We start from the raw sequence: 12123 nt of genomic DNA on the forward strand, positions 1-12123 counted from the left end.
TTCAGAAAAAAGTTGTAGTTAATCCTGCTTCCTTATAATCTTGTGTGTCACATAGACTTTCTGTGTTTATTTGTCCTTGTCATACCTTGTAGTTGTAATAACATGATTTCAGAAAATGAAAAAAAAAAAAAAAGAAAAAAAGAAAAAAGAAAAAAGAGAAAACCATCCACAAAGCACTCAGAACAAAACCAAACCCAGGAGCATTATGCTCTTTATTTCAGAACATGATAAACTGACTCAAAATGTGGATGGACAACGTGAAAAAAAGAGGACCTGGGACTGACATGGCACACAGACCCAAGGAAAGGTACACCCTGAACAACGAGAGAGGAGAACAAAGGAAACACACGCATGCACGCACGCGCACACATACACACACCGCACATACATTAACTCACTCTTTTTCATAGCCCTTTTGTCTCTCTTTTTATTATTTTCCCACCCCCTCACCACCTCCCTCTACCTGCCCAGCCTCCACCTCCCTCCCTCATTCCTTGTTAAATATCAGAGGTGGTGAAAAGTGAAAAAGGATGCAGAAGTAAAGAACAGCCAGACAGAGGCAGACTGGAACATGCAGGCAGGCAGGCAGGCAGGCAGGAAGACAGACAGACAGTCGCTCAACTATGCACTGACCCATCCATTTCCGACAGGAGCTGGTTGATGGTCTGGTTGGCGTAGGGGTGGATCTGAGAGCTGGTCCTCTTGGCACCCACAGAGTCAATCTCATCAATAAAGATCACACACGGCGACCGCATTTTGGCAGCAGCTGTCCACACACACACACACACAAAAAATCAGATATGTTCATTTGCACTGGTCAACTATTACAGAGTAAAAAAAAAAACAGAAAAAAACATCACATCCTTCAAATCCAATAATTCTTTCAAATACTAAGACATCAATCACACATTCATTTGGGTATAAAGAAAAAAGAAAAAAAACAACCACCAAAAAACATTTGTTAACACTTGACAGACAAAACTATTCATATCAGGTTTGATAAACAGTCTTTTCACTTTTTTTCTCTCTAGGCCGGCATTACTTTTTGCCCAAACATATGTCCAGCTGTGATACACACAAATTGGGTGATAAAAAAAACAAAGCAAATGAGGCCATCTTTTTTTTTTTTTTTTTTGTATTTGTGGGCTGTACCTACCATCTTCACTTTTACATGTATGAGTGAGCTTTTACCTGTATCACTGTTTTTACCTTGCCCTCTTGGCAGCCATACTCCATTTTCTGGGGTGCATACCCTGGGTGCATTCTTGTTTCCATAACCTACTGAATGCTGACAGGGATTACCACATCATTAATTCATGCCTTGGATCTTTTTCTGTGCACATGAAGGGGGTTGAGGCACAAGCACATCTGCAGACATGTTGGCCTGGGGGATAGGAATGATCTCCGTCCTTAACCCACTAGCTGCCATGAATGGGATTTGAACCCAGGACCCTTAGATTGAAAGCCAAAGGCAGCAACAGACAGAGACCAACATCACACATCAATAAAGTACTTTACCAGACTGCATTCAAAAAAGGATGGTTGATCCACTCATTCATGGACAGCGAGAGGAATCAAGCAATCAAGTTCGAGTGACAGAGACAGAGACAGAGAGAGAGAGAAAGGTGAGGGGAGAGGGGGATGATAGATGCCTCCCTTCCTGTCTCCTTCCATTCCTTTCTCTCTTTCTGTCATTCCTCCCCCCCCCCCCCCCTCTCTCAAGAAAGATTTCCTGAGAGAGAAGGAGCCAGAGAGAGAGAAGGCAAAGAGAAAGAGGAAGAAAGATGGAAGGATACAGACAGAGAGAGAGAGAGGGAGTGGGGGGGTGGGGGGGTACTCACTGAACAACTGTCGGACTCTTTTGGCTCCAGTTCCAACGAAAACCTCATCAAACTCTGACCCAGATGCATGAAAGAATGGAACTCCAGCCTCCCCTGCACACACACACACACACACACACACGCACACAATCACAGGTTGTCACCCATTCCACTTTTGGTGCTCTTTGGATATCAGCTTGTAAAATGTGCAGCTCTTTTGCTGATAATCAAATCTTTTACCAGAACTTTGATTTCAGCCGCCATGAAGATAATATTGGCATTAAAAAACAAAAATCATTATGTTATATTTCAACCTGAATTCGGGTGGAAGATATATTGGCATTAAAAAACAAAAATCATTATGTTATATTTCAACCTGAATTCGGGTGGAACATTTTGCTGTTGTGCTTTATCAATCACTGCCACTTTTTTTTTTTTTTTTTTTTTTGAAGTGAGACCCAAAATTATCAACTTTAACCAACCAGGGTCAATTTTTACAGTTATCTTTAAAGGGTGGGGGAAGGGCCTTACAAAAGGCATGTCATATTTTACAATTAAAAAAAAAAGGCTTTAAATCCTGTATCAACCTTAAATTCTACCATTATAGAAGGAGTTTAAATAACTTTAAGTACTAGAATAAAGAACACCTGGAGGTTATTTATATAAAAAAAAAAGAAAAAAAAAAGAAGGACTGCTAACCGGTAAATATTCATGTCCAAAGTCGATAAATATGCATGTCCAAAGTATATATTTTTGTTACGTAGCTTTTATCTGCAGGCAAACAGGTTATATAGGGACTTAGTATATACATTAAAACTTGAAATGTTGCTTTGGACACTTTCCTATATACATGAAAGAATGGACACATTTATCTTATTTTTGATGCAAAAGTTATTATCAATTTCGTTCTGTTTTCGATGATGCTGTATTCTTACATCCTCCACACCTCAACAGATGTTTGGGTTAACATAAATCTAAAACTGCAGAAAAGAAAGAAAACCCAAAGGCTCTTACCTGCTACAGCCCTGGCCAGCAGTGTCTTGCCAATCCCAGGAGGACCAACCAATAAGCAGCCTGCGAATAAAACATAAATACATCCATTTCAAATTAAAGATATCTGAAAAAACAAAAGAACAACACCCCTCCTGGCCCCCTGACAAAAAAGAAAAGAAAACAAACAAACAAAAAACAAAAACAAAACAAAAACAAACGTAAAGTGAAAAGTCACACGATACCTTTTACACTTTCTGAAACCAAACCAAAAAAAAAAAAGTCTTCTTCTCCCTCAACACTTCTGTGAGGGATCTTCAGGGCGCTACACAAAACTGTTCACCAGATTCCTTCAGGTCTGTTGTTTATGTGTCAAAGCCTGGGTCTTTCAAAGTCTGGCGATGAAAGGTGTCAATTCAGGTGTGTGTCACAGCCTGGGTCTTTCAAAGTCTGGCGATAAAAGGTGTCAATTCAGTTGTGTGTCACAGCCTGGGTCTTACAAAGTCTGACAATATAAGACGAAAACAACAACAACAAACAAAAAAAAAACTGTGTGACTCACCTTTGGGCAGTTTGGCTCCCAAAGCTGTGAACTTTTCTGGGTCCTTGAGAAACTCCACCAGATCTTTCAGTTCTTGTTTTGCTTCCTCCACCTGAAGTTTTTTTGGATGCAATTTGTTAATCACACTATCTGTGTGAACATCATGCGTGTGACCAAGGCATGGCAACAACAGAACAAAAACAAATCAAATCCATCAGTAAGGACTGACTTTGAGTACCTTTCTTTCAAAAAACACATAATGCTGACATTTCTGATGTTGTCTTTTTTGGTCTGAAAGCTTGTTCTCTTCAGCAAATCCAAATCAAAAGTGAACTGAAACACATTCAAATAAGCAAAATAAAATGTAAAGATATGCACTCACTCCTTTGACATCGGAGAAGTTAACATGAATCTCTTCAGGGTTGACCTCAAAGTGTTCTCGGCTGAGGACCCCCAAACCACGCACTGGACCTGAACAACAATCACAACAATCAGCAAATGTTAGCGTTAAAACAGTGCATCATATAATATCAACCACCCATGCTGCTCTACAAACAAGTATTATGAAGGCTTTTGAGTAAAGATCAGATTCCCTCAAGCTGCATTGTAACTGTGTAATGCAGAATCAAAAGATCAAAGTGCACACATGCACACACACACAAATATATATACCAAAACAGAAACACTCGCACTAACATACACACCGATGCACACACACACATGACACATACAAACCATACAGACATACCATACCTCAGCACACACACACACACACAAAACACACACAAACCCCCATGCAGACACATCCACCACCACACACACACGCACACACAAACACCTTTCCACTTATAACACAACACACACACAAACACCCATGCAGACACATCCACCACCACACACACACATGCACACACAAACACCAATCCACAGAAACTGAGACAGGCAAGCACACACACACACAAACACCCATCCACAGACAGACACACTGACCTCCTCCCACAGCGGTGAACACCTGGATGATCTGGATGCCCAGCCACAGCAGACACAGGTAGAACACCATGCGGAACGCCCGCCCTGTTAGCGTGTTCTTGGATTCAGTCTCCGTCTTCTCCTTGGCGTGGTATCCTTCAGCAAAGGCCACCTGTCCACAGAATAACACACCCAGTTTCAGTTTCTCATGAAGGCATCACTGTGTTCGGACAAAGCCATGTGTGCTACTCCACATCTGCTGGGCAGATGCCTGGCCAGCAGCATAACTCAACGCCTTGCGTGCATGAATATATATATGTGTGCCTATCCTCTGCAGAATTTTTCCAGGGGACAACATAGGGTTTTTTTTTCCAGTGCACAAAGTGTGTGCTGCATACAGGACCTTGATTTATTGTTTCACCTGAATGACAATGAGTTTATCCTCAAGTGTACTGTTTAATCTTTGTCACATGACAGATTTCTCTGTGCAAGGTTTGGGCTGCTCTCCCTGGGGAGATCATGTCACTTTTTCATTCAGTCTTCTACTGTGTTTGTTTCCAAAACAAGAGGATTTTCCTTCAGAATTTTGCCACAGACAACCCTTTAGTTGCTGTTGGTACCATGTGTGCTAAGAGAATGCTGTACATGGGACCTTGGTTCACCATCTCAGCTGACTGACTTGTGTCCAGACCACCACTCAAAAGTCTAGTGAAGCAACAACCCATTTCACAAACTACAGGATTCAAAAAATTTTTAAGCACTTCGGATCTTGCTGTACTCTTCTTGTATGCAGCCCAGGTAATGGGCACCGCACGCAGAAGATCAAATACGCACGTTAAAGATTCCGTAATCCATGTCAGTGTTCGGTGGGTTATGGAAACAAGAACATTCCCAGCATGCACACCCCTGAAAAAAGGAGTATGGCTGCCTACATGGCGGGGTAAATAAACAAAACAGTCATACACGTAAAATGTTAAATGTTACATGTTTGTGTGAGTGTGTAGGTATGCGTGCCTGAAATCTGATAGAATGACACAGGAAATGAATGATGAGCGCCCAATGGCAGCTGTCAGTCAGCTCTACCCAGGTAGGCAGCCTGTTGTGTAAATGACTGTGTTTGTAAAGTGCTTAGAGCTTGGTCTCTGACCGAGGATAGGCACTATGTAAGTATCCATATCAATCAATCAATCATAACCAGGGTTTCTTTCTTGCATGTGCCCTGCCTTTTTTTCCTCTTCTTTTTACACAGCTATTGTTTATAAACCACTGAAACTGTGAATGTTTCGATGAAACAGTGATTTTTCAAACACATTTTTCAAGCTGTTTAGGTGCATGTGTGCCTGAAACAGCCGCTGTTACATATATGAGATGTCAGTGGCAGACCATATGCAACCTGCATAACTTAAATCATCTCTCTTGTATGTAATGTGGTATGGCGTGCGTGTGTGCATGTGCGACTTTAGCCTGAATGAAACAGGAAATGAACGGGTACTGAAAGGCAGCACTCACTCAGCTCTGCCTTAGTAGGAAGCCCGTGCAAATGACCTGTGTCTGAAAAGACAGTCGCTATACAACTGTCCATATCAACATCAATTAATTCTATGGAATGCTCCTGAACTTTCTGTGAAGTCCGGATCATCAAGACAGAGACACTGACCTTGAGCTTGTCCTGAACCTCAGGGTGTGCATCGTGAGCGCTGACCATTTTGTTGAATTCACCAGTGGCTCTTGGCTTCGCCTTCTGCCGGAACATTTTACTTGTTAACTGCAAATAGATAACACAACATCAAATCTAAACAAAGAACTAAATTAATGTCTAGCTACCTTAGATACAAAACAGACGCATGCATGCACACACACACATTTTACTCACACAAACATGTACATACACACACACACACATTACACATGATTATACACGCACATATACTAACCCCCCCCACACCCCCATGTGACACTTTGAGTCAACACACAGTGCAAACAGTGATCTGAACTCAAAAAGGACAAATACACATGTATCATTTGCAGCAGGCTTCGTGGTAGCATTTCTAAAGCTTGGGGCAAATGTCCCTTCCTTGGCTGTCAATGTCAATTTATCACTGGTTTCTCTTTTCGCAGACATTCTCTTGTGGAGGGAACAGCTAAATTCTCTAGAATGAAAGCGGGGAATAATGTACACTGAGCTGAAGTGGCTCAGACCCATCATGAGCCACCGAATGAAAATTCTCATAAACTGAAAGTACTGTGCCACTTACGTCACAGGCTGAGTTTCTGGCTGACTCCTTCCCTGATAATTCCATTCCCTTATGGCACTGACCAATTTATTAAAGGAAAAAGAAAAGAGATAATGCGAAATTTTAGCTATTTCAGCCTATCATTTTTGTTACTGAAGGAAAAAAAAGAAGAAGAGACATTGGAGGGTTTTAGCTATTTCAGCTAATCATTTTTATTGTGAGCATAGCATTCTGAAGCTCAGCAGAGCATGCTACACTTAAAACATGGAAGATGGCAGGTCTGGAACCCTGACAGCTGAAAACTGTCTGATTTCCAAGGCGTCACTGCATTCGGACAAAATCATTTATGCTGCTCAAAACCTGCTAGGCAGATTCCTGACTACCAGCATAACCCAATGCGCTTGTGAGGCATTGCATACATATATATACATATATGTCCAGAGAGAGAGAGAGAGAGAGAGAGAGAGAGAGAGAGAGAGAGAGATGTGTATGTGTGTGTGCGTGCGTGCGTGCATCATTCAGAGTGGATCTCTCCTTTGGAATTTGCCAGAGGACAACACCTATGTTGCCATGGGTTCTTTATCAGCGCACCAAGTGCATGCTGCACATGAGACCATGTTTGTTAGGCTGGACAGTTGCTTAGCAAGCTGCACTGAGACTGAGAACACTCGCCGCAAGACGATGAAAACTACTCTTACACTTCAAAGCAACACTTACGCTGGAGCGAAGGTCCTCCACAAAACTGTCCTCTGGCTTGTCTTTCCCCAGACCTCCACTGCGCTCAGAGTGTAACGTCTTGAAGCCTCTCCGCTGCTGCGTGGCTGTGGCAAACAGAAGACACAGAATGCAATTCATCATGTATTCATATAAAAAGAAAAAAGGAAAAAAAACCCAAAAAACCCCCAAAAAACAAAAAACAAACCAAAAAAACAAACAACAACAAACAAAAAAAAAAAACGAGGAAAAAAGTTAAAGACCCTATAATCTTCACAGCCATAGGGACAGTGAAACAATCATCAATGTCCAGGGCGTAGTACAGGAAGACAATGCTGTATTCTCTTCTTCTGCCACTTGAAACCTTCCCCAACCAAAGCCAGGTTCCCATCTTTCATATCTGGACGGGGTAAAGAAAACTGGAGTAAAGTGCCTTTCCCACAGTCACAACAACACCGTGCCGAAACAGCACCTCTAACTCTGATCACCACAGAACTGAACAGAACAGAAGAGTGACACCTAACCAGTTTGACCATTGTGCCTCCACATTGGTTGTTTACATTACAACGTAACATGTTAACACATTATACACTAAAGAAGAGGCAGAGAAGATGGACAGAGACAAAGTGAGGTGGAAGTGGGGAGAAGGGTGATGAGGCAAAGAAAGATCCAGTCTATACAGAACCCCCCCAAAAAAAACCCCCACACACACACACACACACACACACAAAAACGTGAAGATTTTCCTACTCCTCTTCCCCTACATGAAGCAAAATTAAACAAAATGCAACACCATTATCTCATCCACTCACCTATCTCCCGTAAAGTTAGTATTATAAGCAAAATCAAAACAGATTTACCAGAAGTTAAGTGAGGAAATTCAAACAAGCAAACAGAGCACAAACAAAAACACACACACACATATCTTTATATTCACATTCATTCACACCCTTGCATACACCCTCATAAACACACACACACACACATTTAACATGGATCAGATGTAGTCAGTGCAAACATACCACATCACAACAAAAGACTACCATGAAACATGGACGAACCTAAAGAGGCAAATGTGCGCCGAAACAATCGCTGCACTTTGGAATCTCGCATCAGATGGAGGACAGCCCCTGTCTCCTGTGTTCGGATCAACTGTGTGGCAGGGAAACCTGGAAGATATTCACTTGATGCTGTAACTACTTATGTTTTACAAAAAATAAAAAGTTTTCATATTAGCTTAACACAGTCTACAAGCACTGAGAGTTTCACAACTTTTTGTATCAAAACACATGAATACAGAACAGCCATGCGTACTCTTCCTATAACTGACTTTGTTCTTGACAGTGTTTGCAAAGGCATTAAAAGAAAAGTGCAAAAAGCAAATTATGGCATTACTTCAAACTTGAGTGGGAGTGACCAATTTTTGCTCAACTGAAAATTTTGCAGATGTGGTCAAGGTCAGTTTAAGGGAGATATTCTTCTTATTTCCTAGGTCAACAGACTGGCAAGTGCATGATCCACCTTTGTTTTCAAAAGATAAAAGGTACACATGTATAAGTGAATCCGTAATTCATGTCAGTGGTTATTGAAATACTAGAACACCCAGCATGCACAATCCCAAAAATGGAGTATGGCTGCCTGGTATAAATATGGCTGTGTTAAAAGTCATACATGTCGAGACCCACTCATACATAACATATAACATTCAAGTGAACGTGGGAGTTTTTGTTGGTAGAGGTTCTCTGAATCTGGATACAATTAACTTCTGACCCTCTCCCTGCTCAAGTTCACACCCCTACCGGTCTTGTTTTCAAAGAAGCTTTGGGCAGATATATGTGATTGGTTCCAAGGTGACGACTCGTTCTCTTTGGCCTTCAGGCTTGCCAGTGCCCTGCATAGGTCCGGAACGGTCAAGTTCTTGGGTAGACTGTCCATACCCCCATCAGACAGTAGCAGCTCAGGCTGAAAATGTTTCAATCATTATACTTTAGGACTCAACAAAATTATCATAAAAATATATTATATATCATTTGTGTGAGTTAATGTTATAGGTGTGTGTATGCATTCATATACATGCATAGGTGTGTTTGTATGTGTGTACATGTGCATGCATGGTCCGGCTCAGTGATGTGCTATGTGTGTGTGAACCGCATGTAGGGTATTTACATCAGCGTGTGCGTGTGCACGCGTGTGTGTGTGCACATTTAAAACTTGTTTCTTCTTTTTTTTTTTTTTAAACTTACAATTATATACTTATATATTATCATTCTCATAATTATTATTGTTATTATTGTTATCATATTTTAAAAATAAATTTTCTTTTTTTTGTTGTTTTCTTAAGTTAATATTTTACCTTACGCAGGGCTTTCAAGGCCTGATCAGCATGTTCAGTTATGTGAGTTTCTGGCATCTCCTCTTATTTTCTTTTTTTCAGCAAATGTGGTGTAACGTATATGGATCAGTCTGCACGCTTTGACACATCCTGGAAACTGAAACTGATCATGATCAACAATATGCCAGAAACAATGGTAAACTACTGCAAGACTGGAACAATTATCGTTCCATATTGTCTTCACAAGCATGCACATGCATGCACACAGGATTTACAATATATATACGTGAGCAAGTCTTTCACTGGATGACCTTGACACGATTTGCTATTTACATCTGATATAAATCTTCATCTTGAATATCTCACTGTCTCAAAACTAAAAACACCTGGTATCATTCTGAACATGTACATCTTTGATACCATATAATACAATAAATTATTAGTTTTTAAATACATTAATAATAATAACAGTGATAAAATCATATTCAGATACATCAATGTCTTACTGCAAAAGCTTACAATGCAACTTACCACTTACACCCTTGTCTCCTACTAAGATTCATAAGAAGATTGATTAAATCAATAGTGATACCATTAGAAGAATATTACATGCATACGCAAGAGCACACACAAGAAAAAAAAAAGCATACCAACAGTGTCGCACATTCACATACACAAGTACACTCAAGTCACAATTTCATCTAAAATCATCCCCAAAAATGGAGTAAGGCTGCCTACATGGTGGGGTAAAAATGGTAATACACATAAAAGCCCACTCGTGTACATGTCTATACATACGAGTAAACGTGGGATTTGCAGCCCATGAACGAAAAAGAAGAAAAAACAGAACTTCCAAAATCATACTGCATGAATAGAAGCTACACTGAAGAACACTTAAGTCACAAATGACTCACCAGCTGAGCTGAGAAGACCAACTCTTCAGTGGCTGTTTGCTGACAATCTTTCGGAGTGCATGAGGAAGCCTCACTGGTGGAGGTCGACAACTGCCCTTTTTTGTGGGAGCGTCGGACAGAGGAGTGTGAAAGGGTTCTCAGGCCACTGAACACCGAGGACAGCTGAGACACTGCTGCCAACACCTGGAGCATAATAATGATAATAATATATATGTAACAATAACAATAGTATACACAATGATGCCCACACCTCCCAGGCAGGGATACTGGTGTTTACAATAAAAAAAAAAAAGTTATAGCCATCAACCAATAAAGTGATAAACATGTATGCATGCACCAGTTCAGTTTTCAGTTTGAATAATGTGTCAAAGCATGCACAATGAACTGTATATGTTATAAAACATCTGCTGGTATATGAAAACTATATATGAACACACATGTGTACACACAAACAAATACACCTACATATAATACATATTGTTCTGAAAATTTTTTTTCTCAACTAAAAATAAAGAGCTTTGCATTCTTCTTGCTAATAACTTAATAAATAAATAAGTAATAGAATAGAACAAGTCCTTAATTACAAACTTTAAAATTCAGCCTGGACAAGTAAACAGTTTTTTACTGTCAGCAATAACTTGAATAAGAAAAAAAGATTCAAGAGAAGTAATCTTTCACAAACAGCTGTACAATGTAAATTGGTAGCATAAGAAAAAAGTGTACATTTTATAGGAAAACACTATCAGACAACTAAGTGGTTTAAAAACAAAAACATAACAAAAAATTAAACACTGAATCAATGAATGGAAAGCACCTAATGATTTATTCAAAATGACAACAATCACAAAAAAATAGCTCTATAAATAGCTCTATTTTTTCATTCTCCATCCGTAGTCCATAACTCACCAAACCCCTTTACCCAAAAGAATAAGAAGAAAAAAAATCCAACCTAGAATATCCAAATAATTACATCACGTGAACTAGATAGATGTCTGTCTTCATAGGCCTGTCTGGCTTTCTTGATGTTCTGCTAGAACACAGTTTGGTGGCATGCATGGACTACCTATTATAGTACTAGTACTCTTAACATTCTGGATCATAAAGTGTGGGCATAGTGACCCAGTGGGCATAAAGACTGCTCTTGAACACTGAGACTGTTAGCGCCATCTTGACATCTAGCAGCAAACTGTTCCAGATGTTGACAACTCCTGAGAAAAAGGAGCTCATCATATTCAATCTACATTGTGATTTACATGGCTTGAAACTGTTCTCCTTGATTTTTCTACTGCTGGAGCATACAACTTGAGGTCCCCACATCTTGTAGTTTCTGTGGATCAACTTGTAAGGTCCATCATATCGTAGTGTTGCCACTGATATTCAACGCTGGGTAATTTCAGGATTGCTATTCTCTTTCATTATTTGGGAATGGCTTATCCTTCAACTCCAAGGATGCAATGACTGAATGAGTTTTGTTGCTCGCCACTGCATGTCTTCCACCTCACTATAGTGTTTTCCAGAATGGCTGCCAAACCGAGTGGCAATACTCCAGGATTGGTGTAACAGGAGTCTTGAACTTACTGTAGAGTTGCACAAAGAGATAGATCTGTGC

The 12123-nt window shown here is 40.2% G+C and overlaps 1 protein-coding gene across 1 annotated transcript in view; it reads right to left on the bottom strand.

Annotated features, from left to right (window-relative positions):
• LOC143290591 (ATP-dependent zinc metalloprotease YME1L-like) overlaps nt 1-12123 on the bottom strand; it is a 32221-nt gene that overhangs the window by 18411 nt on the left and 1687 nt on the right. Inside the window, 11 exon segments of the mRNA XM_076600174.1 lie at nt 634-766; nt 1842-1934; nt 2835-2894; nt 3373-3463; nt 3734-3822; nt 4342-4492; nt 5978-6085; nt 7272-7375; nt 8330-8437; nt 9068-9230; nt 10515-10697. Coding sequence (XP_076456289.1) covers nt 634-766; nt 1842-1934; nt 2835-2894; nt 3373-3463; nt 3734-3822; nt 4342-4492; nt 5978-6085; nt 7272-7375; nt 8330-8437; nt 9068-9230; nt 10515-10697 — 1283 coding nt within the window.

This window comes from Babylonia areolata, chromosome 15 (genome assembly GCF_041734735.1).
Source record: "Babylonia areolata isolate BAREFJ2019XMU chromosome 15, ASM4173473v1, whole genome shotgun sequence".
NCBI lineage: Eukaryota > Metazoa > Mollusca > Gastropoda > Neogastropoda > Buccinidae > Babylonia > Babylonia areolata.